Below are 18608 nucleotides of genomic sequence, written 5' to 3'. Positions count from 1 at the left end.
GCACCCTCCCCGCCCTCGCCCGTATCCCTGCAGCCCACTCATCAGGAACGCGTGGTCCCTGCTGGTTCTCTGCCCAGAAAACTCGCCGCACGGCCCTCCCCGTGTTTCCCGGCGGCTTCATCTGCCGCCTCCCTCTGTCCTTAGAAACCCCTTTGTTAAGAGCTTCCGAGGGCTTCGCGGTCCCAGGGTGGCCTTTGGTCCCGGCGACGTGAGCTGCGGCGTCCGGATGCCCGAGAAGACACGTTTATCCTGGTCACGGGGGTCCTGCATTTTCCCGGGTGAGGGGGCCAGTCACAGCCGGACCCTTCTCACACATGCGCTAATGAGTGAGTGAGTGAGTGAATGCCCGGCTGCCCTAAGCAATGCCAACACTCTCCCTGCCCCCGGGACCTCTGACTCCTGCCGCAGGGCTGACCCACACTGGGCACAGGGCTTCCGGGGCCTGCGAAGATCGGATTTATGTTTTATTCCTTGGTTGATCCTCACCCGAGGAGATCTTTCCATTGATTGTTAGAGGGAGTGGGAGGGAAGAGGGAGGGACAGAGAGAAACATGGATGTGAGACAGACACATTGACTGGTTGACTCCTGCACACACACCCTGACCAGGGCCGGGGAACCTGCAACCGAGGTACGACGTGACCTTGACCAGAATCAAACCCGGGACCCTTCAGTCCGTGAGCCGATACTCTATCCACTGAGCCAAACCAGCGAGGGCCCTGCAATGATGCTTTAATTCTTTTTCCCCAAGAAGAAGAAGAATATAAACATATCCATCGGCAAGACATGTGGTAACGGCTAACGAAGGCGACCGTGCCCGAGCCGTGACGCTCTGCCGTGTGGCCCTGTTTGTCCATCCAGCACCGTTCACCCGACGCTCGGGGCCTTGGGCTCGCTGGGGAAATGGCCCGAATTTCTTTCTCAAGAAGGAATAAGCATCCAGGTTTGGGGGCCCCGCTGCCCAGGAGGCAGCCCACACTCCAGCAGAAAGACACCAAGATGGAAGGAAACGGCTCCACCCCCTCCCGCCGCCAGCGCCGCTGCCAGCTGCAGGAAAGGCTCAGCTCAGTCGCCGCCGGCACGTCCACCCGGGCTCCAGGCCCAGCTGCACCCTCACAGCTGAGGGACCTCGGGGGGGGCATCCTTGCTGAGCCCCCTCCCTCCTCTGTAGCGTGGGGGTAACAGAGGACCCCCTGCCTCCAGCGCTGTGGCCATACGGGGTGAGATGCCAGTGAGGCACTGGGTGCCAGGCCTGGCCCTCCGTGAGCGCTCACAGGAGCAGCTGTACCACTGTCATCACTGCACGGAGAGGCCTTTGAAATGCCCACTTTTATGCCCTGGCTGGTGTGGCTCCGTGGATAGAGCGTCAGCCTGTGGACTGAAGGGTCTCGGGTTCAATTCCGGTCAAGGGCACATGCCCGGGGTTTCGGGCTTGGTCCCCAGTAGGGGGCGTGCAGGAGGCAGCCGATCAATGATTCTCATCACTGATGCTTCTATCTCTCTTTCCCTCTCTCTTCCTCTGAAATCAATCAATTTATATATTCATATATGTGTGTGTGTACAATATATAAAAGAAATGCCCACTTTTAAAACACGATGGAGCAACTGGTGGAGTCTGCTTCAGGCCTGCAGCTCTCTGGCCTCCATATTTCCTTACGATTTCAGGGGTCACCATCCGGGGAAATGGGTCCGGATACCAGGGGCCTCTCTGTACTATTTTGGCAACTTCTTATGAGTCTATAATTATTTCAAAATTAAAAGTTAAAGAAAACGGAGCCAGCGAAACACGCCTCGTGGGAGAGAATGCCGACGCCAGTGAAGGGCGCGTGGACTTGGCAGACCGTCTCATTTTCTGGGAAGCGCGGAGGAGCCGCTGTGTCCCCCCAGACCCACCCCCCTCTCCCGCTCAGCTGCGTGGTATTTTCCTTCATTATGCCGGCGCCTCCGAAGTAAACCTCTCTAATTTCCGACACCACCGCTATTTATTTAAATGCTAACTCGCATTATGAAGTGATAATCCACGCGCGCAGGAGATGATTTATGGAGCATTTAAATTAAGAGGAGCAGCTAATTGGGAGCATGTGTCTTGTAAGCCTTGCTAACACCAGAAAACTACAGATCGGGGGGAAGGAAGGTATTTTTATCTTGCCTTCCTCTTCTTTTGGGAGGCACCTGGGGGGCACGGTCCCTGTGGTTCCACATGCTGCTCCCCGGCCCCTCTCGGGCTGGGGTCTGCGCTGCTTACAGAGCCCTCTGTCCAGCAAGCTGTGCACCCCCCTCCCCTTTTCAGTGATGAGAGAGAATCATGGATCGGCTGCCTCCTGCACGCCCCACACTGGGGATCGAGGCCACAACCCAGGCATGTGCCCTTGACCAGAATCAAACCCGGGACCCTTCAGTCCACAGGCCGATGCTCTACCCACTGAGCCAAACTGGCTAGGGCGGTTCACCTATTCTGGCGGAGGATTTAAGTGAGCACCTGCTATGTCAAAGGCACTGGGATGGAGCAGTGAGCAAGAGACACCACAGAGTCTGGTCATGTGACACTTACTAGTATGTTCTAACCAGAAAGGCCAATATCACAGGACGATGCACTAACTCTCTCAGTGATGAGTCTTAGAAAGAGCAGGCCGCTCCTGGGGAGTAGGTCGGGGGGCTGTAGCCTGGTCTCGAGTGGTCAGGGTCTCCCCGAGGGGAGAGGGATTTGAGTTGAAAGCTGCAGGGTGAGGAATCACTGGGTGAGAATGAGCTGGGCCCGGGGCAGAGGCTGGGGGAGGGGCATGGGCCCCTGTGTGCCACGTCCCAGGGGGTGGGGGGGTGCCCTGCCATGAGGCTGGCGTGAGAGGCACGACCCCGTGTAGGGACCACGCGGGCCTGAGGCAGCGGGAGGGGAAGGGCGGCCTCACCGCATGTGCCTTTGTGAGTGACCCTCCGCCCGGAGCTCACGGAGCTTCCAAACCGGGGCCCGGTCCCGGGACACGTGGGCGTGACAAATGTCAGTGGTTCGTTTGGGTCAAAGAATTGAGGGTTGTCTCTCCCAGGCCCTTCACTGGGCGCGTCCTCAGGTGTGATGAGGAGGGCTCCGGCTTCAGGGAGCGGCCCCGGGGCTGGGGGAGCCGATATGTTTCTTTTTCCTTTTTTCTTATTGAATTGATTGGGGTGACACTGGTCACCATGATCACATAGGTTTCGTGTGTGGGTTTCTGTTACAGCAGCGGTTCTCCACCTTCCTGACGCCGCGACCGTTAATACAGCTCCTCATGTGGTGGTCACCCCCAACCATAACATTATTTTCGTGGCTGCTTCATAGCTGTAATGTTGCTACTGTTATGAATCGTCATGTAAATATCTGATATGCAGGGTGTATTTTCATTGTTACAAATGGAATATAATTAAAGCATAGCGATTCATCACAAAGACAACATGTAATTATATATGTGTTTTCCGATGGTCTTAGGCGACCCCTGTGAAAGGGTCGTTCGACCCCCAAAGGGGTCGCGACCCACAGGTTGAGAACCGCCATGTTACGGGACCTGTCTATGGCCCCGTGTGCCCGCCACGCAAGGTCGGATCTTCTCCTGTCACCTCCTATCAGGACCCTTCTCCCCCGACCCCCGCCCTCTGGCGGCCACCACTCTGCTGTCTGTGTTCATAGGTTCAGTTTGAATCCCACATGTGGTGACACCATACGGTTCTCGGCTTTTCCGTCTGACAGTTCCCTGAGCATAATGTTCTCGGGGTCCATCCACGTTGTTGCAAATGGACGAAATGGTGCCAATATGTTTCTTGAAGGGAAAAGCAGCTCCTGGCCTCTGTGGGCCAGGTGTCCCCGTGCCGACCCAACAGCCTCCCCCCTGAGGCCTCCGGGTGGCACCTGGGTGCGTCCTTCTGCGCCTCCCCTTTCGCATCTGCCCGCTTGTCACCATTCACACAGACACCAGGACGTTCCCGTCACAGGGGACTGCACCTCTCCAGGGACCCCGGGCCTGTGTCTTGGTCTCACTGCTGCCTTTTCGCGGCTGCATAACATTCCACCGCGTGAATCCAGTTCCCCCCACAGCCTGCCGTGACCGGTCAGGGTGTTTCTTCTGTTTCGTTTGGGGTTTTTTCTATATCAAATAAGGCAGCAACAAGCATCCTTGAGTGCGTGTCCATGCCTAATAGATTTCTGTGGAAGAGATTCCCAAAGTGTGAATTTGATCTTTTTAAACGGAGACAACTTTCCACAAAAGCTCAGTTCCCGCCCTGAGTCCGGGGTGGCGTTTCCAGGCCAGTTACGTGGCCCCCGTTCTTCCTCTTGAGCTGAGCTGTCCGGTCCCGCAGCTGCTCCCCCACGTGTGGCCCTTTGAGACGTGGCCGGCCCAGCCAAGGGCGCTGACGTGTAAAACACACGCTGGATTTCAGAGACACGGTCCACAGAAGGAATGGGACATAGCTCACTGACAATTTGCATATTGGTTACGTGAAGAAGTGATGAGACGTTGAATCTACTGGGTTAAATAATATATTATTAAAATTAATTTCACCTGTTTCTTTTTATGTATTTAATGCGGATCCCAGGACAGTTTAAACTGCATCCGTGGATGGTGCAGGTTTCCACGGGCCAGCGCTGCCTCAGACCCTCACGCTCCGCAGTCACATGGCCCCGGAGAGCGGCTTCGGAGACAGGTGCGTCCGAGCTGAGACCCAGCTCTGCCTTCCCCTGCTTATTAACCTCTCCAGGCCTCAGCTTCCTCACCTGTGAAATGGGTCATTGAGAAGTTCATGTCTGCAGAGGCCGAGCCTGGGGCGTGGCCGGGACGCACAATGACTGGCCCCTGCCCCATCCACAATCCACTGCCCCTCCCTGCCGGGAGTAAGCTGGGCGGCCCAGCCGAGGGCCGGATCGGAGGTGGGGGGAGGTAGGAGACCAAGGAGGCCTGTGGCTGCACATCCCCCGGAGAAGGCGGCTGAGGTTCCAGGGCGTGGGGTGGAGGACGGCTCTCGGGCCATTCGTGGCCATCCTCCTGGAGGTGATTTTCAGCTCCTCTGATGTTGTAAAATGTGAGTGCCCTCTGGCCCAGCGACGCCCCGACAGGTTCATCCTTCAGAAGTAGGTGCTCGCGTGTACCAACACGCTCCTGTCGTGTGGTGTGACAGCGTTGAAACCCTGGCGCAGGCCGGCACGGGCAGGGGGGTGGTGGGGGAGGGGACTGTGGAGGGCGGGGGAGGGGGGAGGCTGCCTCTTTGTGGCCCATCCACGGGATAGACTGAGATGCGCCCCTGAAACAGGAGGATGTGCTGTGATATCTGCTGCTTAGAGAGCACGTCCCTATCCAGACACAGGTGACGTTCACAAGCGAAGGAAACACCGTCTGTGGGGAAGCAGCGCCGACAGAAAGGAGAGGCAGCGTGTGTGCACGTCCGTGTTTTCCGGGGTGACTTGCAGGGGACGCCCACAGCGACCGATCGCCCCAGGAACCCAGGAACCCGGCAGGGGCCCCTCCCTCCGTCCCAGGGGAGCCCCCTCCCCCCTTTCTGCTGCTCCAAAAGGGAGAGGAAGCGGCAGGCGCCCTGGGGCGGCCTGTGGGGCGTGACTGATCCCCCCTCGGGCTTCTCCCCCCCCAGCAAGTGGAGGAGAGGACGGTCAATGAATGGGTATTAGGCGCCTACGAGCGGAGCGCAAGCACCCAGGCCCCCCCCCCGCCCCCCCCCCCCCCCCCGGCTTCCCCTGGTTTCTCCTCCTCAACATTTACCCAGGAAACTGGAAAGGGCCCCGGGGGCTTTTAAAAAATGCTGCCCGCTTTCCCAAGGACGCGGGCTCCGCGGCTCCACGCACCCGGCGGCCCGTGCAGGAAGCCGCCTTTAACAAAGCAGCGGCTGCACACGGGTAATTGCCTCATGCCGGCCAAGGGGCCATCGCTCATCGGCGTCCGTCCCGGGAGAGTGGGGAGCAGTCGACCTTTGCGAGACCAATATCCCCGCGCCAGCCCCTGCGGCCTCCCCGTTGTGGTCCCCGCAGAAGAAATCCTCGCGCTCTTCGCTGAATGGTCGTGAAGACATGATTAAAGCTCTAGATTTATAGCTTCTTCTCCGGACCACGCTGCTCCGGCTGCGGGGACGAGGGAGCAGGGGACAGGAGCCGCCCTGAGCCAGAGGGAAGGCTCCTGGGGCAAAGGCAGCTCACCTGCTGGCCCAACCGCGCAGGTCCCCCTGGGATGGGCCGTGGGGTGGACCCCGTCCTGCCATCAGAGAGAGGGACGAGCAATTGCTCCCCCTGGGACCCGGGCACGCCCTCGGGCACACAGCTCCTCCAACGGGTGGTCTGGTCTCACCCCGAAGCAGCTGGCCCTCTGCTGGCGCCCCAATCGCAGAGCTGTCTGCAGACACCCCCTGGTGTACAGTCACTTTGGGAGTGTGCGTGGCCTGTGCATCCGAGAGTGAAGGTTTCCATGGAGACAGAGAGCGGTGGGGCCATCACCCCTACTGTGTGGGGTGTTTGTGTTAATCCTCGCCTAGGATATCTTCTCCCCGCACTGGTTTTTAGAGAGAGTGGGAGGCAGGGAGGGAGGGAGGGAGGGACATTGATGTGAGAGAGGCACCTGGATTGGTTGCCTCCCCATGTGCCCGGGGATCGAGCCTGCAACCGAGGTACATGCTCTTGACCGGAATCGAACCCGTGACCCTTCAGTCCGAGTGCCGATGCGCTAACCACTGAGCAAAGGCTAGGGCCACTGCTCCTGTTTTTACGGCCCGGCCTTCAGTCAGCACTCGCTAGGTGCCGGCACTTGCTGAGAGCCCTATGTCAGCAATGTTCATGCTTTTTTAAAGTAAATGTTTAGTGAGGTAAAAATTACATAAAACTGACAGTTTTCGAGTGTAAAGTTCAGTGGCATTTAGTTCAGTCTTGATGTTGTACAGCCACTGCCTCTGTCTGGTGACAACACGTTTGCATGCGCCTCCCCCAAGAAAATCGATACCATTTAGCATCCCCTCACCTCCCAGCCTTAGGCAACCCCTAATCTATTTTCAGTTTCTATGGCTTTACCTATTCTACTATCCTATATAATAAAAGCGTAATGTGCTAAGTGTCCAACCGATTGGTCGACTGTTTCGTCAACCGCTTGACCAGTCGCTATGACGCGCACTCACCACCACGGGGCGGACACTCCGACCAGTACGTTAGCTTGCTGCTGGGGTCCGGCTGATCGGGACTGGGCAAGAGGGCCGGACACACCCTGGAGCCCTCCTGTGGTCCCTCCCTGGCCGGCCGGGCCGCATCGCCCCTGATCAGGCCTGGGTGAGACAGCCTTGATCGACCCCAGTCACTGGTCAGGCCGAGGGACCACACCTGTGCACGAATTCGTGCACCGGGCCTCTAGTTTTATATAAATGGAATCATACAACACAGGCCTCTGGTGTCTGGCTCCTTTCACTCAGCATATGTTTTGAGGTCCATCCTCTTGTAGCATACATCAATCACTCTTTATTTTATGGCCGTATAATATTCCCTTCGCCTGGATATACCGTATTTTGTGTATCCATTCACCTGCTGATGGATGTTCATACATTTTTGAGGTGAGGTGGACGCTACTGTCATGTCTACTCTACAGAGGAGGGGGGGGGCTTTGGGAGGGCAAGTCCCTTATCGAGCCCCCCCAACTCATAAAGTGGTGAGCCAGGGTATGGCCACTGCCCCCGGTCATTGCCTATCTGTCACTCCGGCCTGTAGACCTGACTGTGAACAGGAACAAGCATTTTCTTCTGCTGAGTAAAGATCATTGTTGGAACCGATACTTTGTCTTGTTGTTGGAATTGATACAGGCCAGACAAGTGGACAGGCACGCCATGACAGGAAGACCGGCCTGCTGTGAGGAAGGTCCAGTGAGGCGCCTGCCCGTGCCGTCCACGCCCCTGCCAGGGAGCCCTGGGGCGGGGGGAGGCCTGCTGTGAGGAAGATGTCCACGTCCCTGAGATGTCCCTGCAGCTGCAAACAGCACGTGTGGGGGATGCAGGCCCCCAGGCCCCGGTCGGTGCCCACACAGCCCAGGCCTGGGTCACAGACCCGCCTTATGTCCTGACTGAGGCCTGGAGGATCCCTCTGCTGCCGCCTGGACCTCAACGCAGGGCGAGGCCGCTCTGATGGGAAGGAAACGCACACCTGGAGCCCAGCGCTTCTGCGGCTCTGAGCCACTGAGAAAACGGGGCCATGGACGAGGAGGGAGACGGGCCTGGCACAGCGGCCTCTCCTCGCTGTGCTGGGGGCTTGGGCCCAGGACCGCCCTGCCCCCTGGAATGATGCTAGGGGAAGGAAACAGAGAGGTGTGTTTTAGGGGCCAGTTTTATGGGTGGTGGAATCCTGGGAACCCGCTCTTCTCTCCGCCCTTTGCGTTTCCTGCCTTTGCGCTTTGCTTGCCTTCCTCTCGCCTCCCTGAGAGCGACTGTGGGGGAGGCTTGAAATATGGCGGAGGCGCGCGCGGATGCTCCCCGCGGCCCTGCCCGACGGCGCGGCGCAGACATAAAAAGCAAACACCATCACTAACGGCGCCAGGGCCCAGCCACACGCGGCTCTCCCCGCCGGGCCGTTAGCGCCAGGCCTGTCTCCCGGCACTAAGCACCATCCTTCCCGAGCCGCATTACGATGATTTATCAACCCCGCGTCGGGGGGAGGCGAATAGATCAAAGTGAGAGGCGGGGAGGCGCGCGCAGCTGGGGAAGGTATTGAAGCAGGAAACAAAAAACGCGAGTGAGGAACGGCGTGGTGACGGGACGGAGCCATTCCTCGCCGCACGGTTATCAGAGGAAAATAATAGCAAAGCCTCGATCTTAATCCTTCCCTGTCCTCTGTAAGCCGCGGCCTCCTGTCGGCTGCCGGCTGCCGGGCTGTGAGCCCCGTGCGGGCATGCCTTGGAGGGGGCGCCCAGGGTGGCGCCAGGCAGAGGCCTCGGCCCAGGGGTGCTTGGACCTCAGCCCCTCCTTGCCATCCCCACCTTCGGGGGGATGCCCGCTCTAGGGGCTCAGGGGGCTCCTGAGGAAATAGGAGGGGCTGCCACCCCCCCCTTTACAGCGGGGCCGCCTGGGGTGGCGTGGTCTCCGCAGGACCTTTCACCGGCTCAGCCAGGTCGCTGCCCATCACCTGCCAGTTGGCTGTCGCCCAAACTGAATGGGTCTTTGACCTGCTGTTTTCAGTGAAGACGACCCAGGCTCGAGGCACCGTGAAGGAGGGAGGCCGGGCCCTGGCGGCCAGTCCACCAGCGCAAATGCAGAGACTCCTCGGGGCCAGGGCTCCGTGCGCCCCAGGCACACGCCACAGTCGCTGGCTCACTTGTCAGAGTTCGGTGGAACACATTTCTGCAGCCTTCCTGGGCGCCCAGGAACGGTACCGAGGTGCCCTAGGGAGTGTCAGGATGGGGGAGCTGGCCAAGGATGGGCGTCCGGCCAGGCTGCCTGGAGGAGGCGCCCTCTGAAATGGGTCTTGTGGGAACTACTGGAATGGGGTCCCTTCTCTGTCATCCGCTCCCAGCAGCCGGCCCTGCCCCCACCCAGCTCTTTGTCACAAAAAGAAGTAAGAAGTGCTATTTCTTAGTTTCTCATTTGCTGTCCGTATTTTCCCCGTTAGGATGTAAGCAAGGGGGAGACACTTTATCTGTCTCATCCATCACCATTTCCCCAGAGCCTCGGACGGTGCCTGACACTAGCAGGTGCTTCATAAGAAGGCCGTGAATGAGTGAATGAATGAATGAATGAACGAACGAACGAACGCCAGGCACAGCCCTCACCCTTTCTCCTCAAGCCCCCCAGCTATGCTGCCAGGCGCGTGTGGTTACCCCCATTTCATAGGTGGGAAAACCAAGAACATTAGGGAACGTGCTCAAGATGACACGGCTGGTCGGCCACCACATTCCCTGGCCTCCCAAACCCTGAAGTTAAGAGTGACCGCCTTTCATCAGCAGCTGTGTCCTGGTGGGTGGGGGCTGAGTGGAGAGAGATGGGGGGTGTTTGTTTTTGAGGGTGAGAGCCCCACGCCTAGCAGAGCACTCATGGGCCCTGCGGCAGGGGCAGACATCGGCAGCAACACCCAGGGCTCACGAGGCCTGAGGGGAGGCGGTCACCTCGCAGGGGGTGGCGAGGCCCTGAGCTGTGCCCTGGCTGGGGCTCCACAGGCGGACTGATCGGCTCAAAAGCCAACCCAGCCACACAGCTTCTGTAGGGGCTGTGGCAACAGGGGAGGGAGGGCATCTGCGTGGAGTGACATGACCTTCGTGTCCTTGCTCCGGGCGGTCCTGGGGTGCTCGAAGTGATCAAACACGGCCTTGGCGTGCGGCGTAGGGAAGAGAGGTGGCTCAAGTCGGGGGACTGAGGTCAGCAGGCGGCCCTGGGTGCCCGGGGTACGTGGCACGCCTGCCTCAGGGAGGGCCCCCGGCCGCGCCCTCCGATGGCAAAGGCCGATCTGCTCTCCCGAGGAGTCTTCGCTCTAGAGCAGGTCCCTCGTGTTCTAGCCAGGGGCCGGGTATTACACTCACGCCGTTGGTGAAAGGGGCCGGGGGCTTGCCCAGCACACACCTCCACCGCGCCTGAGGGCAGACGTGCTTCCAGCCCCGGGGACACCCTGACACTCCCGGTGGGAAACGAAGCTGCACCCCACCTTGTTCGTGTGGGAAGGAAAACCGTAGTTTCCCCCTGAAAGCTGCGAGGAGCAGGCCGACCGGCCGGGGGCTGCGTGTGTGAGAAGCCGGCAGGCTCCCGGGACGCCAAAGCCGCGCCGCGCCTGCCGCCTGGTCTGGCTGTTAACAGACGCCGTGCAAACCTCCTGAAGATTGGAGCTTCTCTCTGCAGTACGGATAGACTCTCTCCCACGAAGAAGCTACTGGATGCTGCAGCAATAGCTGGGAAACAGGCAAAAATAACCAGCATGCCTTTCTCTGCTTAGCCAAGAAGCACGATGGGAGGGTTTACGGCTTACGAAGCAGTGCCGCCGCTCCTCAAATTGGGTGGAAACAATGCACCCGATAAATTACGATGCCCCTAAATTCCAAAGAACGTGCATCAATCACCGGGGGCGCCAGCACCGTCCTCGGGGCAGCCTGCTATGGGGACCGTAATTTATGATGATGATGCTTCGGTGCAAATACGCAGGCTGATCAAGCTCAAGTCTATTAAGACTGACGTCCTCTCTCGGGTCGGTAAGGGGCAGCGCCCAGCAGGCGGGGCTACAGGTGAGAGAAGCCGGTGTCCTCACAGCTCAGGAGCGAGAGGCCGCGGCGCCGGCCGGGAAGCACCCGGTGGGCCAGGCTGACCCTGAGCCCAGGCCCAGGCAGTGCTGCCAGCCCGGGCCGTGCCGGGAGGGAGGATGGGGACGCCGGTGCTCCTGGCTCCCACCCCCACACGGAAGCCCTTTCTATGCAGATGATTCCGTTATTTCTAAACATTAATTTTTCAGCTTAATGTGCTTTTATTGATTTTCAGAGAGAGAGAAACATCAATGATGAGAGGGAAGCATGGATCGGCTGCCTCCTGCACGCCCCCTCCTGGGGATCAAGCCCGGAACCCAGGCATGTGCCCTGACCAGGAATCAAACCGTGACCTCCTGGTTCATAGGTTGACAATCAACCCCTGAGCCACGCCGGCCGGGCTGATATTAACCAACATTGAGATGTATTCCTTCTTCAAGAGATCCAGTTACACTGGCTTTTTTGTTAAAGCTTGAATGGTTGGTCTGGAAGGACCTAGGAATCACTGGGGGACTCCCTTCCGCTCACAGAGGAGGAAGCTGGGAGTCCCCGGGGCGCACAGGAGAGCGCCCAGCTCAGGGTTGGGCCGGGGCCACCTTCATCCGGCCTCGCCGGGCCAGACTTGGCACAAGAAACGCCTCTGTGACGTGGCGCCACGAAGTGCCACTCAGACATTTTCTCATGAGGAACGGAGCTGCCTTTAAGAGTCAGAGAATTCGAGGGTCAGAAAGGGCCACAGGGGCGACGGCCTACCCGGCCCAGCCCCTCAGGCTCACTGAGGCTCCCCGCGAAGCCGCTGGCTCTCCCACAGGGCAGGGCACACAGATCACAGCTCCACGAAACGCCGGATGAGCCACCAAGTACCGCAGGCCTGTGGGCCCCTCACCGGGGGTTAAAACCACCAGCCCCAAACACCAGAGTGCGTGGCCACCCCACTGTCTACATCCACGACTCCAAACCGAACTCCTGATCGGTCGTGGTGGCCAGCGGCCGAGAAGAGGAAGGGAGGCCGGGGAGCGTCCAGGGAGAGGAAACCGCTCTGCGTGACTGCGGTGGGGGCTACACGACTGCAGTTACCGCAAGTCACCAGACCGTGGGCTTGAAACGGTGGGCCTTACTGTATGACGTGGTTCCTTCATGAGCAACAAAGGGAGAGGAAATGTAAGACCGACCGCAGGCGCCCCTCCGCCGCCCCGTCCTGTCCCGTGGTCGCACTTTCGGTCTACCTCCCCTTGGCCAGGAGCAGGCCCTGGGCTCCCTCCCTCACCTCTGCTCCCTGCACCTCGTCACCAGGAGAGGCCTGTGCCAAGACCTCTGCCAAGTACTGACAGACGCGTCCTCATGGGGGCCTCGCAACAACCACGGGGAGGCTTACCACCCCCTTTTACCAAAAATGGAGGCTCCGGGAGGCGGGATAAATCCCTGCCCACGTCAGGCAGCTCGCGCGGTGGGGCTGGCCTCAAAGCCAGGTCTGTCTGTCTGTCTGTCTCTCTGTCTGTCTGTCTGTCTGTCTGTCTGAGTCAAGGCTGTGCCTTAAACAAGCAACACCACCCCGTGCAGCGTGTGAGAGAGAAGGCGCCATGGGAGTGAGGTTCTATGGAATCTCATGGAGTAAGAGCCATTCCATTCCTTTGCTCCATCTTCCCAGGGTCACGCAAGCAAGGTTTTGTGATGTTCGCATAATATCCACGCCTGTGTGTGTGTGTGTGTGCCTGTGTGTGTGTGTGTGTGTGTGTTCTTGATCCACGGAAATCTGAGCTTTGTTCCTCACCTCATTTCTGAATTAAACCAAAAGGCTAAACGAGCCCTCCGCCCAGGAGACCAGCACCGCCTTGCAAGCAGCTAGCACCGCCGGCTTGTCATCTAATTAAGCCGCAGGCCCACACAGAGCGCATGACAGTGTCACCGCACTGCCATGGCCGCCTCCCCGGCGGGCCTCGCCGCAGACACTGCGCGGGCTGTAAAACACGCATCCGCGGTGGAACCCACCCCTCCCAGGTCCTTCCCTCCGCAGCCGCCTTTGAACTCGGGCGGCCTCATTAAGAAATATTCTAGGGCTGGGGCTGAAGGGAGCAGGTTGGCTCTTTAATCACCGCCGTTCTGGTGTGTTCCACTTTTGAGCATCTGGACACCCGCCTTTCAGGGCGTGCGGGGGTTTGAAGTCCCCGAGTTCACGGCTGTCAGCAGCTCAGCGTACTCTTGCGAGGGCAGTGAGGCTGGAGCCATGAGGGAGGGCACGCTGATCTGCGTGGGCCGGAGCCACATCCGCACCTTGCTTTGCCGGGGGATGGCGGGGAGAGGCCAGGCTCCGGGTAGCGGGTGCGAGGACCACGTCCACGTGGGGAGCAGAGACAGAGCCCGCGTGCAGGTTCTATTCTATTTTTTATTTTTTTATTTTTTTTATTTGGTTAATCCTCACCTGAGACTATTTTTCCCGTTGATTTTTAGAGAGTGGAAGAGAGGTAGGCGGGGGAGAGAGAGAGGAGAGAGAAACACATTGATTGGTTGTCTCCCGTATGTGCCTGGACCAGGACTGGAGATCAAACCTGCAACTTACATATGAGACTTTGACCAGGAATCAAACCCTCAACCCTTATGTTCACAGGCAGATCCTCTAACCACTGAGCTAAACCGGCCAGGGCTTGTGGGCCCTCCGCAGACCGCAGGTGATCTCCATGGTGCGGTCCCGCCTCCAATTGTGAGATGAGAACGCGGCGGCACGCAAATGCGGCCTCTGCGGACGCACGTGGACAGCCTCCAGCACGAGTTTATGAGCTGAGCCCACGGTGACGATGTGGGTGAGAGGAAGCCCAGGTCACACTGACCGAGTCTCCTACTTAGAACCCAGCCTTCAGCGCAAAGGGCACGGCAGACGGGAATGAACCGGGGAATGAACAGAGGTGGGGAGTGTGCGTTAGTTCTGAAACCCAGGAAAGCACCTCCCGCCACCCCACCCCTCCGCCGCTCCTCCCAAACGGTCAGGTAAGGAAGCGACTGCTTGGGACACATCTTCCTGTCCTCACCCCGTCTCTGGAGGTCACCCCACACAGCATTCAGCTCTGCTTCCTGTGCAAAGTGCAGGTTCCTGGCGCCCTTCTGCGCACACTCTGCAGACAGGGCCGGGCGTCTCTGTGACGGGGCAGGGGGAGGCGCACTGGAGGGTCTGCCCCCCCTCCTTGGAGCTGGCGTTTATGGGTGGAGTGGGAAGTAGGACACCCAGGCCCAGCAGACGCGGAGACCCGAGGCAGAGGGCGGCACCTCGGGCTCAAGGTCAGAGTGCAGTCCTCTCTGGGGCTGCTCGTGCTGCGTCTTTAACTCCTAGGTTTCAAGGAGGCTCGCCTCCACCTGTTCTCCAGTGCGGGGCCTGCAGGTCAAGTTCACCTGGGCGCCCGGTGCCTGGGAGCAGCCTAGACCTTGAGGAAGCCTCACCACCATCACGCAGAGGACAGTCGATCAGAACGGCCCTTCCTGGTCACAGGACTGTGCCGGGGCCGGCAGACCTCCTCGCTGTAGGCTGTGGTCGGATGGTGGGGTTGGTCCCTGGCAGCACGGCTGCATACGGCTCGGTCTCCTGGGCTGGGAAGCTGCCCCAGTGCCTCCTCCTCACAGACGCCTCCTTCGCGTGTCTGCGTGAACCCGGCCTGTCATTCTCAAGCTGACTCCCCCCCCCCAGCTGTGAGGCCCCTCTCTATGGGAAGGGGGGGGTGCCTTCAGAACCAGCGACTGTCCAGGCTTCTGACCCGCCGGCCACTGTCATCCACGCAGAGCCTGGTTCGCGGCTGGTGCACGAACTCGGTGGCTGATTGACTAAAATGGGGAAATGGCCCAGAACTGCCACTGACTTCATGCCGGGCCGTGCGGGCAAAATCCACGCTTTGCAGACCCTAGTGGGTGACTCTCGGGCACGCACGGCTTCCACTCACGGTGCCCAGGAGCTCCCCACGCACACCCTGGAGTCCTGTCATCCAAGGGACGCTCCGACGTGAAGCTCACAGACCGATGTAAGTGACGACGACGGACATCATGATAATGTAATGATCCCAAATGAGCGCTGCTCCACAGGACAGCACAGACCAGTTTCCCACTGAGAGCGTTCTTTCAAATGAGCATCAATGTCCGTCAGCGAATAAAACATCTGCTCAGCAAGAGAGCCCGGCCCGGCAGATCACATGTCCTGTCAGCCCTTTCACAGACAGGGCCCAGAGCGGGCACCTCCACGGAGACAGGCAGCGGGCAGGGGGTGGGGCCGCGGCATGGCCGGAGGTTATTCCGTGGGCACGGGGTTTCTCCTGGCTGACGAAAGCGTTTGGGAGCTGGAGCGGTGGAGGAGGTGAATATTGGGGACACGCCAAACGCCCCCGGACTGTATGCTTGAACTGGTGAGTTGTATGTTACCTGGACTTCGCCTGCGGGTTATGGGATTGTGCACAGGGATGCAGCACCACTGGGCACACGGGGGTGTTTTTTCTCACTTGGACAAGTTTTGCCAGTTACGGTCCCATTGAGATGTGAATGCCATTCTGTGCAAGTGAGGAAGGTTCTGGAATCTACTCACGGGTGGTCCTTTGTTCCACGCTGGCTTCCCTGCTGCCTTGCAAGCTCCCAAGGAGGTCAGAGGCCTTTCCTGCCTTATTCCCGGGCTCCCGGTACCTAAGTTGGCTCCTGGCACAGAGCAAATGCCAGACGAACGTGTGCCAAGTAAGTGCATGACGGGGCAGCCGAGCGCCACTTGGCCTGGCGGAAGGTGGGGGGCGCTCTGGCCGTCTCTCCTCACCCTAGAACAAGCACACAGGTACCCGGGACCTCATGGAAGATTCAGGGGGGCAGGGCTGGGGTGGGCACTGGAGTTCCGCATGTCCAGCCGGTGCCCAGGGACGCGGGCGCTGTGGTCTGTCGCCCATGCTGAGAGGAGCGAGTCCAGGCAGGCCAGGCCCCAGCCCCGCCACCGAAGTGGGTCTGGGTGTCAGATTCCAGGTCGCCTGTCTCCCCAGATCTCACCGCGTCGGGGAGCCTGAGCACCCGCTGGTTCCCCCGGGGAGGGGGATGAAGGCGACCGGCAGCGTTTTCCCATGATTCCCAGGGAAGCTGTCATTTCAAAGCAAACACGTCCACTCCGCGTCGGAGCCCTCAGCGTTGGACGCGTTCTCCTGTGCGGTGGGGAGGGGGTGGGGGAGCGGGGCGTCTGCGGCCCCCAAAAGAAGCACGCCGTTCCCTCTGCCTTTGTGTTTCCGAGCATGTAAACTCGGCTCGAATCACAGCTAATGAACAGGTCACCTTGTACTTCCAAAATCAACACGCGCCGTGTTTCCGTGGAGTCGCAACTGTGCATGAAAAGGCTGTCAGCTTCGCTGCGGTTTCCCTGCACCTTGCGCGCGGAAACATGCCTTGTCACTCAGAGTGGAGCGCGTGTTACTGGAATATCTCCTGTCGGCGTAAATAATGAGCAGAGTTGTCTGAGAATATCCGGCCCCATCCTTCCCCCTCCTCCCCAAGAGGCGGACGCCAATGGCAGGGTTATGGGGTGAGAGTCTCTTTGGAAACAAAGGCGGGAGGTCCCACAAACCCTGGTGCTGCGGGCTTAGGATGCAGGGGGGGCGGGCACGGGGGGCGGTGGTTAGGGGCAAGGAGAGAGGGTGACAGTGATGAAGACAGTGGTCTCTCCAGCTTCCAGTCACGGCGCCTGGACTGTCACTCACCAGCTATTCTGGGAGCACACACAGGCGGCACCAGAAAGTGTCACACGCGGGAGAGATGTGCGGAGGAAGAGTGGCCCCGGCCGCAGACGGTGCTTACGTAGACCAGGGAGCCCGCGCAGCCTGCAGGGTTCAAGCCCTCGCTTCAGGAACCACTCCCCCTCCCGCCATCTGTGGGATCTTAGTCCTTGACCCGCAAACGACAGTGATGATGACAGCCTGGCAGGGTGGCAGCAAACGAGAGGATAAACGCCAAGGCGCTGTGTGCACCCTCGAGTATAGTCTAGATGCCAATCATGATTGTCAGTCGAGAGTCGATGGGAACCCAGGCGTGGCTCTGGCATCGCCCGACTGAGGTTTGGATCTTGGTTCCACCATCCACCAGCAGGGGGGGGCTCAGGCAGGCTGCTAGGCCTCTCTGCGCCTCGCTCTCCTCATCTGTGAAATGGGGGTAACAGTGGTACCAACGCTCGTGCTGCTGTGAGGATTTCATTTGAGAATCATGTTTACACTAGTGCTACACCATGGAGGGGCTCAGGGAATGTGAGCTGCTATTACTGTTATTATTATTGCTGTTGCTGATGAGCACAGTGATCTTTCTCATTGAATGATGGTGATAGTGATGATAGCGATGATGGTGATGATGGTGATGATGATTATCCTCATAACAGGAATTTGAAAATAGGGGTGGGGGCCCTAGACAGTTTGGCTCAGTAGAGAGAGCATCGGCCTGTGGACTGAAGGGTCCCAGGTTCCATTCTGGTCAAGGGCACATGCCCGGGTTGCAGGCTTGATCCCCAGTAGGGGGCGTGCAGGAGGCAGCCAATCAATGATTCTCTCTCATTATTGATGCTTCTATCTCTCTCTCTTTCTTCCTCTCTAAAATCAATAATGTGTGTGTGTGTGTGTGTGTGTGTGTGTGTAAAGACAGTTCTTTAAAACAGAAAAGAAAGCAGGGTGACGGAAATCACCTAGAATAGCCCCCTATATAGAACTGTTACCAGTTTTCGTTTTTCAGAGCTCCCGCCCAGGCCCTGTTCACGGACAAAAATACTTTTGGCAAAACTGTAACAAACCAGAGGTAGAATTTTGTGTTCTGCACCCCCCCCCGCCCCCCCCCCCCCACACACACACTCTGATCATTATTGTGTCATGAGCATTTCCCCGTTGCTGGAACTCTTCATAATTCTCTACCACAGCACTGAGGCCTCCAAATGAAATGGAGGGTGGCGACCTGGTCATGACCAGGGTCTTTTAAAAGCTGAACTCTCTTCTGAATGTTCTCTTTATGACTGACAGTCACGCTGTGTGTGTCTTCATGCCGTGAAAAGAGAGGCGGGCACGCATTCTCTCTCGAAGCCAGAGCGGGAAATGCTCGTTTCACTGACCTGGGTCCACTGACCGATACAGCGCTCTTTGACCCACCCTTACAGTAGGTGGAATGCTGGCCCCGAAAGCTATGCCCGAGAACCTAAGAATGTGCTCTCGCTCGGAAAACCGGCCTTTGCAGATGTAATAAGTTAAAGGATCTTGAGATGAGATCATCCTGGATTACACGCACGAGCCCTACCTCCCAAGATACGTGTCCTGATAAGAAAGAATAGGAGTCACAGACGCAGAGGAGAAGCCACGTGACCACGAGGCAGCGATCGCAGCGGTTCTGTCCCAGCCGAGGAGCGCCTGGAGCGCCAGGAGCCGGGAGACGCA

General features: G+C 58.8%; 2 protein-coding genes across 2 annotated transcripts in view; one reads left to right on the top strand and one right to left on the bottom strand.

Annotated features, from left to right (window-relative positions):
* The window catches only part of CFAP77 (cilia and flagella associated protein 77), an 87275-nt gene that overhangs the window by 52600 nt on the left and 16067 nt on the right, over positions 1 to 18608 (bottom strand). The gene's annotated exons all lie outside the window — the stretch shown is intronic.
* Positions 4559 to 18608, top strand: part of TTF1 (transcription termination factor 1) — a 49368-nt gene continuing 35318 nt past the window's right edge. Inside the window, exon 1 of the mRNA XM_081103293.1 lies at positions 4559 to 4666. Within this exon, the coding sequence (XP_080959419.1) occupies positions 4638 to 4666 (29 nt within the window). The 5' untranslated portion in view covers positions 4559 to 4637. The remainder of the gene's footprint in view (positions 4667 to 18608) is intronic.

This window comes from Myotis nattereri (assembly GCF_964212035.1).
Source record: "Myotis nattereri genome assembly, chromosome: 12".
In the NCBI taxonomy this organism is placed as follows: domain Eukaryota; kingdom Metazoa; phylum Chordata; class Mammalia; order Chiroptera; family Vespertilionidae; genus Myotis; species Myotis nattereri.
This window is presented reverse-complemented; position numbering and strand designations above follow the sequence as displayed.